This window comes from Bos javanicus, chromosome 3, assembly GCF_032452875.1.
Source record: "Bos javanicus breed banteng chromosome 3, ARS-OSU_banteng_1.0, whole genome shotgun sequence".
Lineage (NCBI taxonomy): Eukaryota > Metazoa > Chordata > Mammalia > Artiodactyla > Bovidae > Bos > Bos javanicus.
This window is the reverse complement of record NC_083870.1, coordinates 99,453,535-99,473,620: the sequence shown is the minus strand read 5'-3', so window position 1 is coordinate 99,473,620 and position 20,086 is coordinate 99,453,535. Positions and strand designations below refer to the sequence as shown.

Genomic DNA, 20,086 nt, shown 5'->3' with positions numbered 1-20,086 from the left:
TCAATGCTATTCTCTCATATCACCCCACTCTTGCTTCTACCACATAGTCCAGAAGTCTGTTCTTTACATCTGTGTCACTTTTGCTGTCTTCCATATAGGGTTGCCGTTACCATCTTTCTAAATTCTAAATATATGCGTTAATGTACTGTATTGGTCTTTCTGTTTCTGACTTACTTCACTCTGTATAATAGGCTCCAGTTTCGTCCACCTCATTAGAATGGACTCAAATGCATTCTTTTTTACAGCTGAGTAATACTGCATTGTGTATATGTACCACAAATTCCTCATCCATTCGTCTGCCAATGGACATCTAGGTTGCTCCATGTCCTGGCTATGGTAAACTGTGCTGCAATGAACATTGGGCTACACATGTCTCTTTCAATTCTGGTTTCCTCAGTGTGTATACCCTGAAGTGGGATGGCTAGGTCATACGGCAGTTCTATTTCCAGCTTTTTAAGGAATCTCCACACTGTTCTCCACGGTGGCTATACTAGCTTGCATTCCCAACTGGGGCATTGTCATTTCTGCCTTACCCTCTGGAGAAGCTCAGTATTTACAAGTGTCCTGAGGGGCCTGGCTTCTCCCTGCATGGCAGCCAAGACTTGTGGCCAGCTGGTTCCTCCCAGGCCCTCCTGCACACACACGCCCCCACCCCTTGTGGCATCTGAGGAGCCTGCAGGTCCTGTCCATGGGGAAGGGCTGCCAGGGGGCTAGTGACATGGCCAGGCTGGGCTCTTCTCAAATCTCTTCTGGGGTGAAGGAGACCCTTGTGCCTGACCAAGTCTGTAAGTCTCCCCTGCTCAGCACAGGGTGGGCACTGGCTGGGCCCCTCTACAGATGTGGTGAGAAAGCTACCACAGAAGAAGAGGCAGGCTCCTTCTTTGACAGGTGTTGGAGTGAGCGTCTTCCCTCTGAGCCTTAGGCGACAAGGCCTTTCTCCTGACTCAGCTGTCATTGGGAGCCTCAGGCGCCAGGCAGGATGTGGGGCTTGAGTGACTCCAGAGTGTGAAGCTGCAGAGGGGCTGGACATGCTCTCCCTGCTAGGGTCTTGGCCCCATAGAGCAGGTGCTGTCTCCCCTCTTCCTCCCCACTGTTATTCCCTCCCCTTCTCTCTCTTCTGCTTCATCCAACTCCTTTCAGACAAGACGCACACATTCCATATGAATTTGCACACTTTATCCAGGGATGGGGAAAGAGGAAACCATGTGAATGAAACGGGGGTAGACCCATCTCACACAGGAGAGAGCAGTGGCCCAGGGTGAAGGAATCACACAGGATTTAACAGGTCCAGTGATGGCTCCCCAGGTGTTCTTATCCTAGTTCCCAGAAACCCAGAATAAGCCTGTTTGATCTGAGTTGCCCAGGTAAGCACCAAGTCTTGATGAAAGAGAAGGTTATATGAAGACAGAAGCAGAGGGACATTTGAAGATGCTGCTGGATTTGAATGTGGAGGAGGGCCCAGGAGCCAAGGAATGCAAGGATTGCAGCTCTAGATACAAAAATGGCAAAAAGCAGGATCCTGTACCAGGTCCCTGGATGAGGGCCGAGTCAACATCTTGGTTGTGTCCAGGGAAACCCTTTTCAGACTTCTCACTCCAGAGCCATCAGAGGATAACTTTGTGTTGTTCTAAGTCCCTAAGGCAGAGACAATTCATTTTACCGTCAAAACAGAAGTAAATACAGGGACAGACAGGCAGGCAGAAAGGGAGAAACACAGGTGAGAACAGACAGACTCGAGGGTGTTGGGTGATGAGGATTCCGGTGGACAGTGAGAGATACAGGGGGTCAGAGACAGATGGAGAGACAAGCAGATAGGGAGCCTGGAGAAAGGTGAGAGAAGGGCAGCAAGTCAGCTGAGCAGGAGGCAGGAGATGAGGCAAGCTGGCAGGGGGGCAGACAGAAGCAGGAAGTGGGCAAAGGGGCAAGGACAGGGAGAGTGACAGCAAGACAGGATGGCGGGCAGGGGCCCTCAGGGCTTGTCCTTGTCCCCACCTGGATCAGAGAGCTTCCTGAGCTGCAAGTAGATCCCATTTTTGGATCTCAGCACAATGACTGGCATGGGCACAGGGACCCTGGAGGAATCCGGTGACAGCTCAAAGCGAAGCAAGGTCAGGGCCACGGCCACCTTCAACTCATTCATGGCAAACTGCTTCCCGATGCAGTTCCTACGTTCGGAGATAAAAAGGAAGTAAGCAGAGGCTTCTAACCCCTGCTGAGCACAGGGAATCAGGGCTCTCCTAGAGGTGGCCCAGCCCTAATCCCTTCCTTACTCAACACACTAAACTTGCCAGCAAAGCTCTCCCCCTGACAGATGACAAAGCCCACCTCTCTAAGGACTAGCTCCTAACTCATACTCCTGCTCTCAGCAGGAAAACCTGGGGAGCATCAGTGCTCTAAACCACAGAGTCAAGTCAAGTGGATCAAGACTGTGAACTAGTACTTTATTCACTCGTTCACTGGCAATTCCCGGTTTCAGGTCAGCCCAGGGCACTGTAGGGGCAGGGCAGACAGCCTCTCAGAACCTTACCACCTACGGTGGACAGACAGGCTGCCCAGTCCCCAGAGATGACAAGACAGGGCTGTGCAAGGAATCAGATTGGCAACAGGGAGGCTTCCTGGAGAGGACAAAGGTTAATGACCCTGAACCTACTGGACCCATTCCTTTCCAGTTAATGGTCTTGCTTCCTGTCTCCCTCAGTCCCTCAGTCAATCTACCTTTGGAATGTTCCATTCTAATCCAGAAATGACCCTCCTTACCATCACTTGGTCTCCTCATCTGGCCTTTTCAGCCTCCATTCCTCCCCTTCCTCTAAACCCACAGTAGCTCCAGGCCTGCTGTGTTTTGCACCACAGGGAGCACACGTCTCAGTGCCTCAGTGGCATCACAGCCCTCTCTGGATTCTTCCTCACTCACCTGGGGCCTGTCCCTCTTGTCTTCCCAACTCAGTGAAGGTTAAGGTCCCCTCCCCTCCCCTCATCCTCATGCTCAAGGCTCCATCCAGTGACCACCACCCTCACCCCCTCTGCTGGCTGCACCTCTTCCCACTCTGGACCCTCAAGGCACCGTGGGTGTAACTCAAGGACACAGCACATCCAGTGCCCAGCATAACGCCGGATCCTGGATCCTCCACAGTCTGCTCAAGGAATGAATGCGTGAAAGAGTGGATGTGTGAATGATGTCTGTCTTGAGGAGACATGTTGTTGACAGTGAGCCCTGGGGGAGGACAGCGTTATCATCCCCGTGTTCCCATCTCCTAGCACAGGTCTTGGCACACGAAGACACGCATAATACATACTTTCATATTTAAACAATAGTAATTGAATTGAAAACAACTCAAGTGGAATGAGAATATAAGAAATATTCAGTTTGAAGTAGGAATCAAGCTGCTGAGTCCCTCCTGCCCTCTAGTAGCAACTGAATGACCTGCAGCCATGTCTACAAGGAAGGACTGGACCCTGGTGTAAACCAAATCCTAGAATCAATTCAGGAAGACAGTTTACTTCAACACTCTTCTGTTAAGGTTGATTCACCAACTGAAAGTTTCCTAGATCTGTACAGTCAGAAAAAACTTGTTTCTACTAAGTTACAAGTCACTGTAGTTACTATTTCAGGGGAGGTTCTGTGCCCTTTAAGATCTTCACAGCAATCATTAGGAGAGTATCAGTCAGGCTAACAGCTATTTCAAGGGTGCTTTATGTTTTACATGCAATAGATTTTTCAAATGCACGTGTCAAACACAAAATACTCTCCCCCATGTAGGGAAAGAGCAATTTAGCCATGATGGCATTGTCAGGCGCTCTCTCCCTGTGGTCTCTCACTGTCGCCTCAAGGTTTGTAACTAATGATTATGGAACAGCTAGACCACGTATAGCACTGTGTATGTGTGTCACATGGTACTCGCTTGGACTCTGGCTACTTTTGTTATATAAGCTCCACCTGCAAAAGCTCTGAGGGAGGTGTGTGGTATGCCTTTATGAGTTTGACTATGAAAGCCCTGGTTACTGCTGCATTGGGGCCACGTTGGAGCAACATTATGGTTATATTATATGAGGTTATGTTCTAGCTATGTTATGGTTTTTATGGCTGCTGCTACAGTGGCTGCGTCAGGCAGGACAGAGCTGTGTTATGGCGGCCATAACACAGCCAGGAGAGAATAAATGTGTCTGCAGTTCCTATGGCTCCTCCAGTCCTCCTCCAGCCTCTTAGCTGACGCTTTGCATCTATCCTGGGTTCAGCAAACAGTGTGCACAGTATGAACAGTGAGAAACTGGCATCACGAGCAGGATCAGCAATAGACTTCCCAAAGCAGGCTTGATTGTCCTCCACTTTAAAGTTTTTCTTACTAACATTACTCCGTATAATCTGGGACCACGCGGTCTAAACTCTGCTTTTTAATAAATAATTTTGGCAACAGAAAATATATGTCACAGTTATATTAATACACAGTCAAATCTATGTCGGATATACTGCAGGAATTGAGAACACACTCATGACTGTGAAACTTTCTTCAAACTACAACTGTAACTGATCACATACATGACTTGAAGCCTCAGGACATGGAATTCCCAATCCAGACAAGCACGATGAATACAGTGACAAGTGAATTAAGCAGAAAGACAGTGGGCTGACTAGGAAGGCGGGAACAGAGAAAATCATCTTTTAAGGTGACTGAAATTGTGCTAACCAAACATGTGTAGTTTAAATTTCATGAAGACCTGTAATGCTCAAATGTCATACTCCTAAAGTGAGGAAAACCCTGATACTTTGGATTGGCCACTGACATGGAAATGAGGTCAATCCTTGTGGACAGTAGGAGGTCAGTGTCAGAGTGGAGGGCCCTGAAGACCTTCTTGTACATGGAGACCCACGCTTCCTTCTCAGCACATCAACAGACAAGGACAGAACTGCATGCTCCTCATATGAAGGTAGACAGTCACACACATCGGGTAGCAACCAGTGACACTTGCCTCCCCCAGTACAGAGGCCTCACCTGGATCCTCCTGAGAAGGGCAGGAAGGCATGGCTGTGTCGAGTAGAACCTGGCGCAAACCGAGTTGGGTCAAACACCTGTAGAGAGAGCATCAGGGCCAGGACATTTGGGGTCAAACCCCTCACATGAATGCACTGGGGGATAAGAATCCCAGAGAGGGAGCAGGGGAAGGGTTTGGTGTCAAGAGAGCATCCCATCTCCTCCTCCCACGTCCATCGTACCTCTGGGTTCGGCCACACCTTCGGGTTGTGATGAAGCCCATAAATGGAGAGGGAGACTAAGATTCCTGTGGGGCAGAGGAGAGAGAGAAGCCTGATGGTCCCATAGTGTAGGGGATGAGCGGCTTCACAAAAGTCCTGGGAGCCATCATGGGAGCACCCCCGGTCACTCTGAAAGAAATGATGCTCTTGCAAGACAGGTGGGCGGGGCATGACAAAGCACATGATCACAGATTAGGGGTAGGTGACCACAGCCCAGGATTGAGAATTAAAAGAATTGCAAGGTTACACTTAGGAGCAGCTCAGGTGACAACTCACATTTATCAAGTGCCATCATGAAGCTGGGATTGAATCCTCACACAAGCACTCCTGTCCCCACAAGCCCATGAAGCACCTGAGCCTCAGAGAGGTTAAGGGTTGGGTCTACGATCCCACAGTTAGGAGGGAACAGGGCTGGGATTCAGACCCACTGGGTGCTGAGTCAGTGGGTAGCCTCCAGCCATGGCAGGGCTCAGACCTCATCATCACCTGCTCTCTGCCACCCAGCAGAGGGCACCTCAGAGACTAGAGCCTCTGACCCATGACAGTGGAGTCTTTTGAGCTCCCTCCCTTATTTACACCCCATATGGAAGCACCATGCCTCCCTCTGCTTCTGCCGTCATGATTCAAGAATCAGAATTTTAGTTCTGATCGCACAGAAGGGCCAACATTTATTTGTTGAGCTTTGTTGCATTCAAGTTTTGTGTCAAACATTTTTTCTTTCAGTAGAGGTTAATTACTTTTCAACAGTGTGTTAGTTTCTGCCATACTACAGTGCAAATAAGGCACAGTTATGTATCTATATATATGGAGAAGGAAATGGTAACTCACTTCAGTATTCTTGCCTGAGAAATGTCATGGACAGTGGAGCCTGGTGGGCTACGCTCTATCGGGTTGCAAAAGATCCAGACATGATTTAGCAACTAAACAACAGCTATATCCCCTCCATCTTGCACCTCTCTCCCCCTTCCCATTCCACCCCTCTAGGTCATTTCAGAGAATTAGGCTGGGCTTCCTTTTATAGGACTTCCCTGGTGGCTCAGACGGTAAAGCTTCTGCCCGCAATGCAGGAGACCCGGGTTTGATCCCTGGGTTGGGAAGATCCCCTGGAGAAGGAAATGGCAACCCACTCCAGTAGTCTTGCCTGGAAAATCCCATGGACGGAGAAACGTGGTAGGCTACAGTCCATGGGGTTGCAAAGAGTCGGACACAATGAGCCACTTCGCTTTCCTTTCCTTTCCTTTTTTCCTTTTATATGACTTCCCTGGTGGCTCAGATGGTAAAGCGTCTGTCTACAATGTGGGAGACCTGGGTTTGATCCCTGGGTCGGGAAGTTCCCTGGATAAGGAAATGGTAACCCACTCAAGTACTCTTGCCTAGAAAATCCCATGGACGGAGGAGCCTGGTGTCCATGGGGTCGCAAAGAGTTGGACACGACTGAGGACTTCACTCTATTTCTTTCTTACTTTCCTTTTATATAGCAGCTTTCCACTAGATACATACTAGTATTTAACACATGATAGTCTATCTATGTCGATGTTACTTTCTCAAATCATCCTGCCCTCTCCTTCCCCTCCTGCATCCACAAGTCCATTCCCTATGTCTGCATCTACATTCTTGCTCTGCAAATACATTCATCAGCATTATTTTCCTAGATTCTATATATACATGTGTGTGTTATTATGCAATATTTGTTTTTCTCTTTCTGAGTGCTTCCCTCTGTATAACAGGCTGTAGATTCTTCCACCTCACTGCAACTGACTCATATTTGTTCCATTTTATACTGAGTAATATTCCATTGTGTATACAGACCACAGCTTCATATCCATTCATCTATCAGTGGACACCTTGGTTGCTTCCACGACCTGGCTGTTGTAAACGATGCTGCAATGAACACTGTGGCACATGTGCTTTTTGGATTCTGGTTTTCCCAAGGTATATTCCTAGTAGTAGGATTGTTGAGTATATGGTAGTATTAATCCTAGGATTTATGGAAAAGCATTTTTTAAAACTCATTCAAACTACAGAATAAATATTATCTTCAGGCAGACAAGAGCCAGAGCATCCTGGAACTGGAAATGCACAGGTGGATTACTGGTCTAGCATGTGGTCCTACAGAGTGCTTAGCTGAGTGGTGAGGTGAAGTTCATACCTGCAGGTAAGGAGCGTCCATCAGGGAAGGTGATGGGCTTGCTCAGCTCTCTGCTGATGACTGGTACTGGTGGATAAAGTCTCATGGCCTCCTTGATGCACATGGTCGTGTAGGGCATCTGGTCCAGATGGTCCCTGAAAGGAAGCCCATCTGAGGGCAGGCAGGACTGGACAAACACGGATTCTCTCTAGTTCAGGTAGGACAGGGCTCTTCCATCTCCAGGATGCTCACCAGGTGATGGAAGCGCCATCGGCGAGGAGGCTCTGGATCTCTTCCCGACACCTCTGCTGATGTTCTGGGTGGGAGGCTAGAGCATAGAGGATCCAGGAGATGCCACTGGCTGTGGTGTCGTGACCCTCAAACATGAACGTGTCCACCTCAGCACGGAGGTCCTCGTCAGACAAGCTGCTCCCATTCTCCATCTGTGGAGGCAGGACCAGAGTGCAGGGTCTGCCCTTCCTGTGTGCTTCCGCCCAAAGGCTCAGGCCTCTCCTGCCCACACTCACTCTGGCAAAGAGGAGGATGTCCAGGAAGTCCAAGTGCCTCCTGCTCCTCACCTTCTCCAGCTCTCCCTCCTTCTGCAGACGAGCCTTCCTCTCCTTGATCACTGCATCTGTCCCAGATGATTTCCAGCCAGAACTGAGCACTCTGGGCAGTTCAGATTCTGCACCCACCATAACCCCATTTGCCCCTCAGGCCCAGTTTGGTGCCAGGTGGATGAGGGTTAGGGTGGGACTGGGTGAGCATGTCAGGAATTAGGGCGCCAACACATTCTACTCTAGATGGGAATCCCAACACTAGCACAGCCCTTGGGCCTCTGGCTGAATGCTGCTTGGATAGGGTCTCACTCAGTCATCACCAACATGGGGACTCCTGTAACTCCCTGTTCAACACCTGACTCCCTGACCTCTGGGTTCCCAGTCCCTGCAGCAGGTGGGTCTGTGCCAGCTCCTGAAGAGGAAGCAGAAGTCTGGGATCTGCCTAAGGGGTCAAGGCCAGGCCATGTGAGCCTGATGAAGGTGGGGGAGCAGCCCAGGAAGGAGGGGAACCTGTGTGTTGATGGGCGAGCTGGCAGGCCCGGTGGTTCCAGTGGCCTTCAGGGGTCAGCCTGTAGATGAGGTCGTTCTGGTGGAAAGCATTCCGCAGTCGGGAAATAATCAGATGACTGACGTCCTTGATGGCCTGGATGTAGGACTGGGAGTTCCTGAAGGGAGAGGACGCAGAAGAGGCTGGAGGTGAGGGAGGCACTGACCTGGAGAGGGTCAGATTCTTCAGGTAACACCGAGGCATTGTGATTTCTGCCTCATTTCCCTGGAGCCCTCCCCCTGGAGTCCTTTACAGGTGTCCTGAGAGGCCAGGCTTCTCCCTGAGCAGGAGTCAGGGACCTCTGACTGAGTCAAGGGTGGTCTGGGTGGAATTTGACCGTGGTGCATGTCTCTCTGTAGAATGTTACTTCTTGTGTTGATAAACATCCACACTGCCCTTACTGCCTCTCAGGTAAGTCCTTCCCATTCGGGAAAACAGGACCCTGCCCTTGAAGAGCTGTCACTGACCTGTCCGTCTGGACGCTGCCCTGTTGGCTGAAGGCACACTTCATGATGGTGTCCAGGGTCATCAAGGAGACATGTCCAAAGATCTCCAGATGTGAGTCCTGGCTGACGAGCTCCTCCCACTTGTCCTGTGGAGGGAGGAGGCACTGGCCCTGCTCTGCTCCCCTAGAAGACCTGTGCTGCCAGGTCCAGGCTTTCTCTCTGTCTCTACATCTTCAGATGAGATTTCCCCTTTTCTAAGTAGACATGTTTTAGCAACTTAGGCCTGTAACACCCATGTGTAATGTGATGCCTATTTTTTCTGAATCTTTCTTATATATGCAGTTATATTCTCCTCTAATATCCTAAGTAATTCTGAATATGTGGAATAATTTATGAAAATAACCACCTTTGGCAGAGCAGAAAGCATAGTTTTTCAGGGGACAAAGCAAGAACCTTTGTGTCCTGATGTCAGATCTGGACAGGTGATATCCAGTACTGCTGGTGATGGTGCTGCTGAGTCGCTTCAGTCGTGTCCAACTCTGTGCGACCCCATAGATAGCAGCCCACCAGGCTCCCCCGTCCCCAGGTTTCTCCAGGCAAGAACACTGGGGTGGGTTGCCATTTCCTTCTCCAATGCATGAAAGTGAAAGTGAAAGTGATAGCGAAGTCGCTCAGTCTCAGTCGTGTCCGACTCTTAGTGACCCCACGGACCGCAGCCTACCAGGCTCCTCCATCCATGGGATCTTCCAGGCAAGAGTACTGGAGTGGGTTGTCATTGCTTTCTCTGATATCCAACACTAGGAAGCAAATATTTCAAGGCAAGGAAAAGCTAAAATGGCTCTAATGGGGCATGAGCTACTCAATTGCTTTCGTTCATCTAATGTTAGCTAAGAACAGGTGGTACCTGGTCTGGATCAGAGGTGATGTTTGTGAAGACCCAGCTCTGTGAATGTATACCTGGCCTCATTTCCTCCCATGAGTGGCTCAGTGATGTGCAGAAGCCATGGAACCCAGGCCAGAGCCCACCTGTGTGACATCCTGGGATTTCCACTCTGCCTCCACAGCTGCCATTGCCCAGGCCAGACAGGGCTAATTTGAGCTGACCTCCTTGATCTACTCCCCTGTGTTCAAACATGGAGATGGGAGAAGAGTGGACCCTGAATACACCGTGGCCCTATTTCTCTTGGTGAGGAGAAAAGTATGGATCCAGGTTGGTGCCTAGATGTTCCTCTGTCCCACCTAGCTTTAATGAGTGCTGTCTCCTACTACGTCATGAGTGCATCATTCTGGGTGGCTCTATTCAATAGGTGTCTGAGGGACGTAAGTGTCTGATAGTGGACTTTGTCAGCTGTCCTGGATTCTAGTGCGTATGGTGACAAGCGATGGACTCACCAGCATCACTCGGACAGAGTCGGCCATGATTCCCACGTAGGGCTTCAGGATGTCATAGTGGAAGGCTGGGGTCAGCATCCGCCGGTGCTGGAACCACGTCTGCCCCTCCAACAGCAGCAAACCTGTCCCTGGACCACAGATGGGTATGTATGGGTGTCGTGGAGGCCAAGGCCCTCTTGGGAGGAACCAAGGGTGTCAGGAGAAGTTTCCTCATGGGCAAGGGTCGGCAAGGCCAGTACACTTCAGGGATGTGAATTTCCAGTATGTCTGTCCATAGCATGTGATTATGACAGCAATGAGGTCAAAAAAGTGTAAGAGGGCAGGTGATAAAAGAACTTATCAAAAAGTCAGGGAACATTAGAAAAGACTGAGAAGTGATGAAGAAGCAGCTAGGCTTCAGGAGGGCTACAGCGCCATTACAAAGACTGATGGTATTTTAGAAAAATGAGGTTTGATTCAGAGATGAGGGTGCCTGACACCTGTTCTCCATTTACACAAAATGACCACTCTTGGTTAACCTAACGGGTGGGTGGCTTGCAGTTTTATTTAAATGTACTTACCAATCCAGGGCTTTATGAATCTGTGGATAATTTGAGCCTTTGGGTCTGAAAAGTAAGGAGGGAAGATGGATGGGACCAAACACGGAGACAGCCTCTAGAGCAGCTGAGGTCTAGACCTTGGCTCCCTTCCCTTCCTGGTGCCTGCCAAATGGCACTCACTCTGAAGCCACCACCACTTGCCTCCCATCCCTGATTCTCTCTGTCCTGATAGTCACTGTGGTCCCAGGAAAGTAGACTCAGTGTTGCAGAGCAGAACACCCACAGGACTAAGATGGTGAATTGCCCTGAAACATAAACTCTGTTCAGTGTCATAGAATGAGACAGAATCTGTGATTTTTCTATAGTCAGTGGTGGTCTGGCCATCTCAAGACCCAGCAATCCCACTGCTGGGCATACACACCAAGGAAACCAGACTTGAAAGAGACACGTGTACCCCAATGTTCATCGCAGCACTGTTTATAATAGCCAGGACATGGAAGCAACCTAGCTGTCCATCAGCAGATGAATGGATAAGAAAGCTGTGGTACATATACACAATGGAGTATTACTCAGCCATTAAAAAGAATACATTTGAATCAGTTCTAATGAGGTGGATGAAACTGGAGCCTATTATACAGAGTGAAGTAAGCCAGAAAGAAAAACACCAATACAGTATACTAACACATATATATGGAATTTAGAAAGATGGGAATGATAACCCTGTATGCGAGACAGCAAAAGAGACACAGATGTATAGAACAGTCTTTTAGACCCTGTGGGAGAGGGAGAGGGTGGGATGATTTGGGAGAATGGCATTGAAACATGTATAATATCATATACGAAACGAATTGCCAGTCCAGGTTCGATGCAGGATACAGGATGCTTGGGGCTGGTGCACTGGGATGACCCAGAGGGATGGTATGGGAGGGAGGTGGGAGGGGGTTCAGGATGGGGAGCACGTGTACACCCGTGGCAGATTCATGTTGATTTATGGCAAAACCAATACAATATTATAAAGTAATTAACCTCCAATTAAAATAAATAAATTTAATTAAAAAAAAAAAGACCCAGGACAGGCAACAGTGAAAGGTGCCCAACCTAAGACAGTGTGGACAAGGAATTGGCTCCAGTCTGGGATCATTTCAGTTTGTTTGTAAAAAGAAAAAAAGACGTAAAAGAGAAACCAGCCCCACCAGGAGTAAGGCATTTAATAATAGTAAATAATGTTGTCCTATCTGGTTTTGATTGGGAGGGTGTTTGGAGGAATTCAGGCCTTGGCATCTGATGTGCCTGTGTCTTCTGGAATTTCACACCCAGGGGCATGTACTCAAATGGAAGATTGTCTCCGGCTGAGGGTTTCCCTCTCACCTGATCTCCCCAGGACCATCTTCATGTAGTCAGGGTCGTAGACCAATAACAAGGCCCTCGTGCCCCACATCCAGCGAACACAGGCCCTTGGGTATTTCTCTACCCTTTTCAGTAGGTGTGGCAGCTCGCCCTCCTCTTGGTACTGTCACCAAGGGAAAGACAAATCAGTGACTTCTTTCTTTTAGTTCCAGAGCAGGAGTGGAGGTGGAGGCCTGCGAGGGTACCAGGTGGTCACTCTGCAGCCATCAGCAGAACTAAGAGTTTAGAACGATTTCTTCTGACCTGGAATCTCATCCAACCTTGCAGGCTGTCCACCATTCTCCTAAGATCAGATTCTGTCCCATGTCAAGTAGAGTTATGGGCCAACACTACAAACTGCCTACAGAATCTTAGGTAACTCCATGGCTTGTGAAACATTTGGAAATAATTTGCACACAGTCAGAAAACTACTTGAGCAATTTATGATAATTTGTATCACTTGGTAGGCTTCCCTGACACCTCAGGTATTATGAATTTATCTACAAAGTGGGAGACCTGGGCCGATGCCTGTGTTGGGAAGATTCCCTGGAGAAAGTAAGCAAGTTTTCATATTATTTGGTTTATTTATAGAAGAGATAAATATTTTAAGAATTTAATTTATACATTAGTTTCATTTGCCATCCTGATCATATATATGTTTGATGTTATCCCAGCATACATTTAATGTATATGAGTATGAAAGAATGTTTGGAATGTGTTTGGCTAAGTGAAAAAAATTAAATATTACATTGTGTGTGATATAATTTTCCATCTTGAGTGTGTGCACAGTTGTAGGTCAGATTTGGCATGTACACATATGAGAATGGTATTGAAATAAGATTTTGATATGTGGAGTTTTGATCTCATTTTCGTTGACTAATTGTCAGACACTTTTGTGCACTTCCCGTCTTGTGGTGGAATCTTTGTACACCCCTGAGTGTGGACCACAGAGGCCTTTCCTTTCTGAATTTGCCCTCTCTCTTCTTGCCCTGACAGGCTGGCGATTCCACAGGACCCATTGCTCTGCCCCCAGGATGCTGCTGCCAGCGCTTCCTGCACTGGGTCCACCTGCTCATCTTCCGTGTCTTTGCTCAAGTTCTTCCCTCTACCTGGTGGCCTGTCATCTTTACCACAGAGCAACTGCCTCTCCTCTACTTTGGAGACTCAGTTTATTTTGTTACCTCTGGATTTCTGGTCAACAGTTGATCCCAGGCAAGTTCCAAATAGTCACATCATCTTTATTTCAATGGCTTCTGTGTAACTCAGATCAAACCCTCTACACTTTGGTATCTGACCTCTACCAGCATCTTTCTACCATCAAGACTCACCAGCTCTGAGGCAAATTGGCTACTCTGGGTCACATTCCTTCACTGAGCTTGTGTTTACTGAGCAGCAACTCTGTGCCAGACACAGATTGAAGGCACTAAATTAGGCAGCGGCTCGAGATGCTTGTCTGTTTGTGGCCTGAAGGCTCGTGAAATAGACTGAGAGAGCAAGTGGCCATAAGCGGAAGGCATCATGAATGTGTGATGGACAGAAGACAAAGCCTATGAGGAAGCTTTGGGGAAGGGGGCCTAACTCAGACCTGGATGTTAGGAAGTCTTCCTGCACTTGCTTTTTCTTTGGCTCCTAATTTACCAAGATGCTTTCAGGATAGAAACATGAACCAGAGGCAAGGTTTCCCAGAAGAAGCTCATCGCTATGATCTGCAGAGAGAAATAGCTGCATCTAGTTAGCACTGACTTGAGGGAAGGACATCCAAGGGAAAAAGAGTATCCTCTCCACTCCTGGGAGATTCAGGATGAAAATGACTTGGGCATGGGACTTGTGAGACACTCATTGGAGGGATGAGATCATTCCGGGGAGAGGGCACATGGGAGCTGAGTCCCAGACGCTGGAATGCACAGGCAGGGGGGAAGGACCTTGAATGACCTGGGGTGCAGGAGATTAGGAAGGAGAGGGGAGAGAGGTACTGGGCCAGCCTGCATGGGGCTTGGGCTGCTTCTAGTTCTTGTCTTTGGCTCCACTCTGCTCTAATCGTGCTGCTGAGAAAGAGAGACCTCAGCTCTCTGCAACCTGTGATTATCTCCTCAAACTTGTTTAAGCCACAGACCCTTGGTGACCCATTTCCATGTGGCCCCTGACTTTGCTCTGAGCTCCCCCACCCCCAGGCTTTGGTGCCGCTGCTGGGTGGGCTGGTGCTGCCCCTCCCAGCCTGCAAGCTGCTCCTTTCCCTCCTGCCTGTCCCTCCACACAATGGACTGACACCGCTCTGTGCAGGCTCTGTTTTGGGCACTGAGGGTGAGGAGGATTACAGGCTCAGTTCCAAGAGCTCATAGTTCAGAAAGACGACACCAAACAGGCAGTTCTCCTCACCTGGCCCCATCATGGGAACTTCACTCCTGTGTGTGGCCTCTGGTGTGGGTTTCTGGCACTGACCTTACCAGACTAGAAAATCCCTTAGTCTGAATGAACCAAGCCGCTCTGTCTCCACACCTGACATAACCCAACCCCGCAGGTAAGCCTCTTTTCCTGTGACTTGACACCTTCTTAGATTCCTGTCTGTTGTCTCCACACACAGTGAACCCACGGGGCTGATCCATCAGACTGGACATCTGTGCTCTCAGGAAAACACAGGGCCAGGTATGAACTTGCTGAGTGTGACCATGCTCTAGATCTCCGGCCCTCCCGACCCTCCCACTCCCCCATCCAGCTCCATCCTACCTCCCGCTTGTGTCCATAGAACCAGTGGGAAGGAGGAGATGGGAAGTGATGAAGGGCTTTGAGCAGCCACTGTCTGCGCAGGTAGAGCTGTGCCGCCTTGATCAGAAGCAGAACCAGGCCGAGCAGGGAGACCACCTGCAGGAGCCCGGAGACACCGCCCAGGGCTCTGGAGGGGCTCAGTGCAGAGACACTCATGGTGCAGTGGCTTCTGGATTGTTGACTGTCCCTGACTGTGGCTGACCTCCCCTGAGCACCCAGCCTGATCTGGGAGGATGTTCCCGCCCACCTGGGGGAGGGGGAGGGTGAAGGCAGAGCTCAGACCTGGGCCTCCAGATTTGCTGTTCTTTTTTTCTGTTTTTCTTAAACCAATCTCTCTTTTGTTACAAAATGTAAGTATTATAAAGAGAAGATAATGTTTGTAACCTGATCTGGGAGTTTGAGTTTTTCTAGGATACTGGAAACTATCATATGCTTACATTTTTGAAACCTTTAGACAGTTTGAAATAAAACAGAAAAGTAAATATTTTTAAAAGCTTCCTGATGACTGAGTCCCTTCAGAGTTCTCCTGAGCTATCACACATTGATAATTGACTGTACCCCAATAAAAATTGGGCTGGTGGCACAGAGGGTAAAGAATCTGCCTGCAATGCAGGAGACCCAGGTTGATCCTTGGTCAGGAAGATGCCCTGGAGAAAGCAATGGCTACCCATTCCAGTATTCTTGCCTGCAGAATTCCACAGACAGAGGAGCCTGGCACGTTACAGTCCATAGGGTTGCAAAGAGTTGTACCCTACTGAGCGACTTTCATTTTAGTAAAAAATACAAAATGTTAAAGAACAAACAAACAAACTGATTTAAAAAAAAGAAAAAAGCTTTCTTGAATAGCATATCCCTGTGATGTCTTATATAACAGTGTGATATTGTTCAGAATCAGGTTTAATTCTCTAGTATAAATAGCCTTGAAATACCCTGCTTGACAACATGAATCATTTTCATTTATCCAAGGCAACTGAAACTTCCACAGATTCTCGTAAGACAAACTGCTCCTATTCTCCATCTATGGAGGCAGGGCCAGAGTGCAGGTATCCCTTCCTGTGTGCTTCTGCCCAAAGGCTCAGGCCTCTCCTGCCCACACTCACTCTTGCAAAGAGGAAGACATCCAGGAAGTTCACTTTCCTCCTAGTCTTCTCCTTCTCTAGCTGTCCCTCCTTCTGCAGGTGAGCCTTCCTCTCCTTGATCACTGCATCTGTCCCAGAACAGTGGTTCCTAGCTAGGGATGAGGACTCTGGGGTCCAGATGCAGCCCCACCATAGCCCCAAATTCTTATCTCCATGTGGCAGTAGCACACATATGTTGAGGTGTGTGCCACATAAGATGGGTAATAATATGTCCATGTTTCTGAAAGAGGGAACAGGCTTGGCTGTAGAAGGGAGTTTCAGCACTTGACAATGTGTTTATGCACTATAGTGTCTAATGTGCCTGTCTCTGGGATTGAGCATATTATTCTAGGGGGCTGTGTCTGATGGATGTTTGATAGATATATCTGCTTGAGAGTGAACTGTGGGTTGAGCCTGGTGTGAGAATGAGCAGATGAAACAGAGGTGGACTCACCACCATCAGTTGACAGAGTAGGCCGTGTGCCCCATGGAGGGCTTCAGGATGTCATGGTAGAAGGCTGGGGTCAGCATCCACTGGTACTGGAACCACATCTGCCCCTCCAACAGGAGAGAACCATTCCCTGGGCCACAGATGGGTATGTGTTGGGGAGACTGGATCAGAGAGGTGACTGGGGACTATATAGGAGGAACCAAGATTGTCAGAAGGCCGTATGGCACGAGAAAATTCAGCATGGCCAGTACATTTCTGGAAAGTGAATTTCCAAAATGGCTGTTCCATTAAGATGTGACAGTTTCAGATAAAGGTTAAAAAAGAGTAGGAGAGACAAGGACCTACAGTAAAAAATGAGGAACTACACTCAGTATTTTGTAGTAACCTATAGGGAAAAGAATCTGAATCCCTGTGCTGTACACCTAACACTGCAGAACAGGGTAAATCAATGACATGGCAATAAAAGGTTTTAACAATAAGTTATAAAAACTCGTATATATTTGAAATATAGTCACACTCTGAAAACATTTAATAATCTCTTCCCTTTGGTAGTTGTTATTAATTATTCATTGTTCAGAAAAAAGTAAGAAAACCGATCATCTCACAAGTTTAATCCATCGTGATAGGCATGAAACAATCTCCTCCTTTCTAGTATATGAAGAATAATATTGGGCAGCATATAGGGCCATTTTATTTAATTAAAAATTATTTATTTATTTTATTATGTTTGGTTGTGCTGGATCCTCGTTGCTACATGCAGGCTTTCACTATTTGTGGCAGGTAGGGGAACTCATCTGGCACTTAATAAGAAGAGTTCATGTTACTAAGAGCGCTTGTTATCTCTTCTTTTTTAGATCCTAGAAAATACTTCAGAGGGTTGTTGCTACTATCATGACTATTTTTAATAAGAATAATACAATGAACTGCCTTCCCTTCCTGATGACTCTCAGCTATCAATCTGTCTCAGTCACCACAGACTTGCTTCCCATCCCTGACTCTCTCAGGCTTCAAGGATGGCTGGTAGAGAGTCACATACTGATGCTGAAGGGCCAGTCTCTGTAGGAATTTCTCAGACCCAGGGCATGTACCCAAGAGGGAAGATTTGCTCCTGCTGGCATGTGGGTTTCATTCCACCTGTCCTTCACAGGACCACCTTCATGTTGTCAGGGTCAGAGTCACAGGGCTAAATTGCTCACCCACAGAAACTGAACAGGAATACATGGGAATTTCTCTGTCCTTTTCAGAAGTTGTTGCTGACTCTGTTCCTTTGGAACTATAACAAGAGCAAAAAATAAAAAACAGCAGCAACTCTGTTTCAAGGTCAAGTGCTTGAGGTAAGGCTGAATGTTTGCACAGGTATGGTGGGATGGTTCTGAAGGTATCCACAGAGATCAAAGACTAGAACTGCTGAGTCAGACTCTGATCCAGACTTCTAATATCTCTCCAGAACTTGGCCTGCAGATCTGATTTAGATCTAATTTAGTTTCCTTTTTGTTTCTAATTTAGTTTCCTAAGATCTGATTTAGTTTCCTTGTTTGTTTCTCACTCAGAACTGCCATTAGAACTTTAAACACAGTGAATGCTTGATAAATGTTCAGGGATTAACTCCATGGAGTACAAAACATTTTCATAGGCTTATGTAAAACTCAAGGCAAACCTGTATGAGGGGAGATTATTACTCAATCATGTTTCACTGAAGAATGAGGAAACCCATGTAAAGGATATATACCCAGGTGAGATCATTTAAACCCAAAGCTGCTGACCCCAAGGTGTCCCTTCCCAGGATTCCCAAGACTCCCTGGGTGCCTCTCTTATCACGTTTCCATTCAATATTCTAATTGCTTAGCATTGTGTTCATAGGCTTGCCTTTCATATCTGTTTTTAGAGTGAGTGTAGAGCATGTTCATATGGATTAAGCCTCACTTTTCAAAGAAGCAATAAGTTCATGAAGAAGAAATGAGTACATATAGGAGTGATGAGTGAGTTTAATACAAAATTCTGTTTGCAAGTGTCAGATAGAATCAGAGCTAATGTAGGAAAGAAGGAAGCACAAAAATAAAGCTGGGGCTTAGGGGCATCTCATAGAGCACAAGGGGAGAGGCAGCCAGGGTGTGGAAGGGGAGAACCAGGGACTGGAGGGCTGCCAGGACTGTGTCTCCCATTCTTTCTCTCTGTACATCCACGCAGTCATCCCTCTGCAAGTGTCTACGGAGGCTCTACTTTGAACAGACACTGTTCTAGGAGTTGATGATACAGTCATGAATCAACAGAAACAGTTCCTATCCTTGCACAGGTGGGTCTGGGCGGTGGAGGAGAGAATGTCTACCTTTCTGGGGTTGGCACGTTTCCCCATTCTGCCACCCTTAAGCCTGAGGGGACCTGTTGAATATTATTCTAAGACTCTGATTCTTATATCATGGCCAAGGTGTCCACCTGTTACAATCAACTGTGGCTGGGGTGAAGGCCTTCCAAAGGCCCACCCTCTTGAGGGAAGAGATCTCAGAGCAAGTGAGCTGGGCAGACATCCCATAATGTTTCCACCATAGTGAATGTCAAGTACATGAAAGACTGGGTGGGTAGAGGAGCTGAGTTATTCATTTATTTGATACCTATATGTTGAGGACTTACTTTGGATCAATTGCCATCCTAGGAGCTAGAGATTCAGCAGTGAGCAACAGAATCCTTGCCTTCATGGAGCTCCTGTTCTAGTGGGGGCTGACAATCCTGCCCTGAACTGAGACATGTTCTGCTTGAGTGCATTCTGAGGGCAGCTCTGTGCTCCAAAGTCATGACCATTATTTATTCTGTCCTGTTCTTCTCATCCAGTGCAGGGACTGACCTTTAGGAGCTTCTTAAAATTCCAGCTATGTTACCTAGTTTTCTTGGATCTCCTCTGGAGGACCCAGAGGTCCTGGACATTTTTTCTGATTGCTTGGTGCCCAAGAAAGCCAGATGCCTGCAAATTCTTCTTCCTGGTCATGTCCTTTGTTCTACCCAATTAAATTGGCATTCTAATTCCTAACTGTGCCAATAACAGAAGTATTGAAAAAATCTGTGTATTATAACAGCTAGAAATATTTGGTTGCAATTGCTATACTAGACCAGCAGAAATTGAGAGATGATTAAGCACCGTGTGTGTGTGTGTGTGTGTGTGTGTTAGTTGCTCAGTTGTGTCCTACTCTTTGCCACTTCATGGACTGCAGCCTGCCAGGCTCCTGTATCCCTGGAATTCTCGTAAGTATTGCAATTCTCCAATATATCCAAAGTATAAGGGAGTGGTAGCTATTCCTTTCTTCTGGGGATCCTCCCATTTTAGGGATCAGACCCAGGTCTCCTGCATTGCAGGCAGATTCTTCACCATCTGAGCCATTATGGAAACCCCATGAATAGTACAATTGACAAAGGAGAAATTATCTACTTACAGAGTCTAAATATTATGTAATGGCAAACAGTGAAATGGGAACAGCAATGGAAGTGTTTTAGTGGTTTCATGTGTCAACCCTTA

At 47.6% G+C, this 20,086-nt stretch overlaps 1 protein-coding gene across 2 annotated transcripts; it reads right to left on the bottom strand.

The window, feature by feature from the left end:
* Nucleotides 1-1,161: 1,161 nt before the first annotated feature.
* Nucleotides 1,162-15,234, bottom strand: LOC133244640 (cytochrome P450 4A25-like). 2 transcript variants are annotated; one of them, XM_061412079.1, is made up of 13 exons: nucleotides 14,974-15,234; nucleotides 12,232-12,373; nucleotides 10,885-10,929; nucleotides 10,325-10,452; nucleotides 8,954-9,078; nucleotides 8,450-8,604; nucleotides 7,907-8,013; nucleotides 7,632-7,822; nucleotides 7,401-7,534; nucleotides 5,213-5,277; nucleotides 4,992-5,068; nucleotides 1,993-2,165; nucleotides 1,162-1,635 (listed from the first exon to the last, which is right to left on the bottom strand). In XM_061412079.1, the coding sequence occupies exons 1-13, from the start codon at nucleotides 15,166-15,168 to the stop codon at nucleotides 1,628-1,630; spliced, it is 1,545 nt and encodes a 514-aa protein (XP_061268063.1). In that variant the 5' UTR covers nucleotides 15,169-15,234; the 3' UTR covers nucleotides 1,162-1,627. The 2 variants fall into 2 exon arrangements, with proteins under 2 accessions (XP_061268063.1, XP_061268064.1); XM_061412080.1 differs by lacking the exon at nucleotides 10,885-10,929 and having other exon boundaries at nucleotides 14,974-15,218.
* Between the last annotated feature and the right edge of the window lie 4,852 nt (nucleotides 15,235-20,086).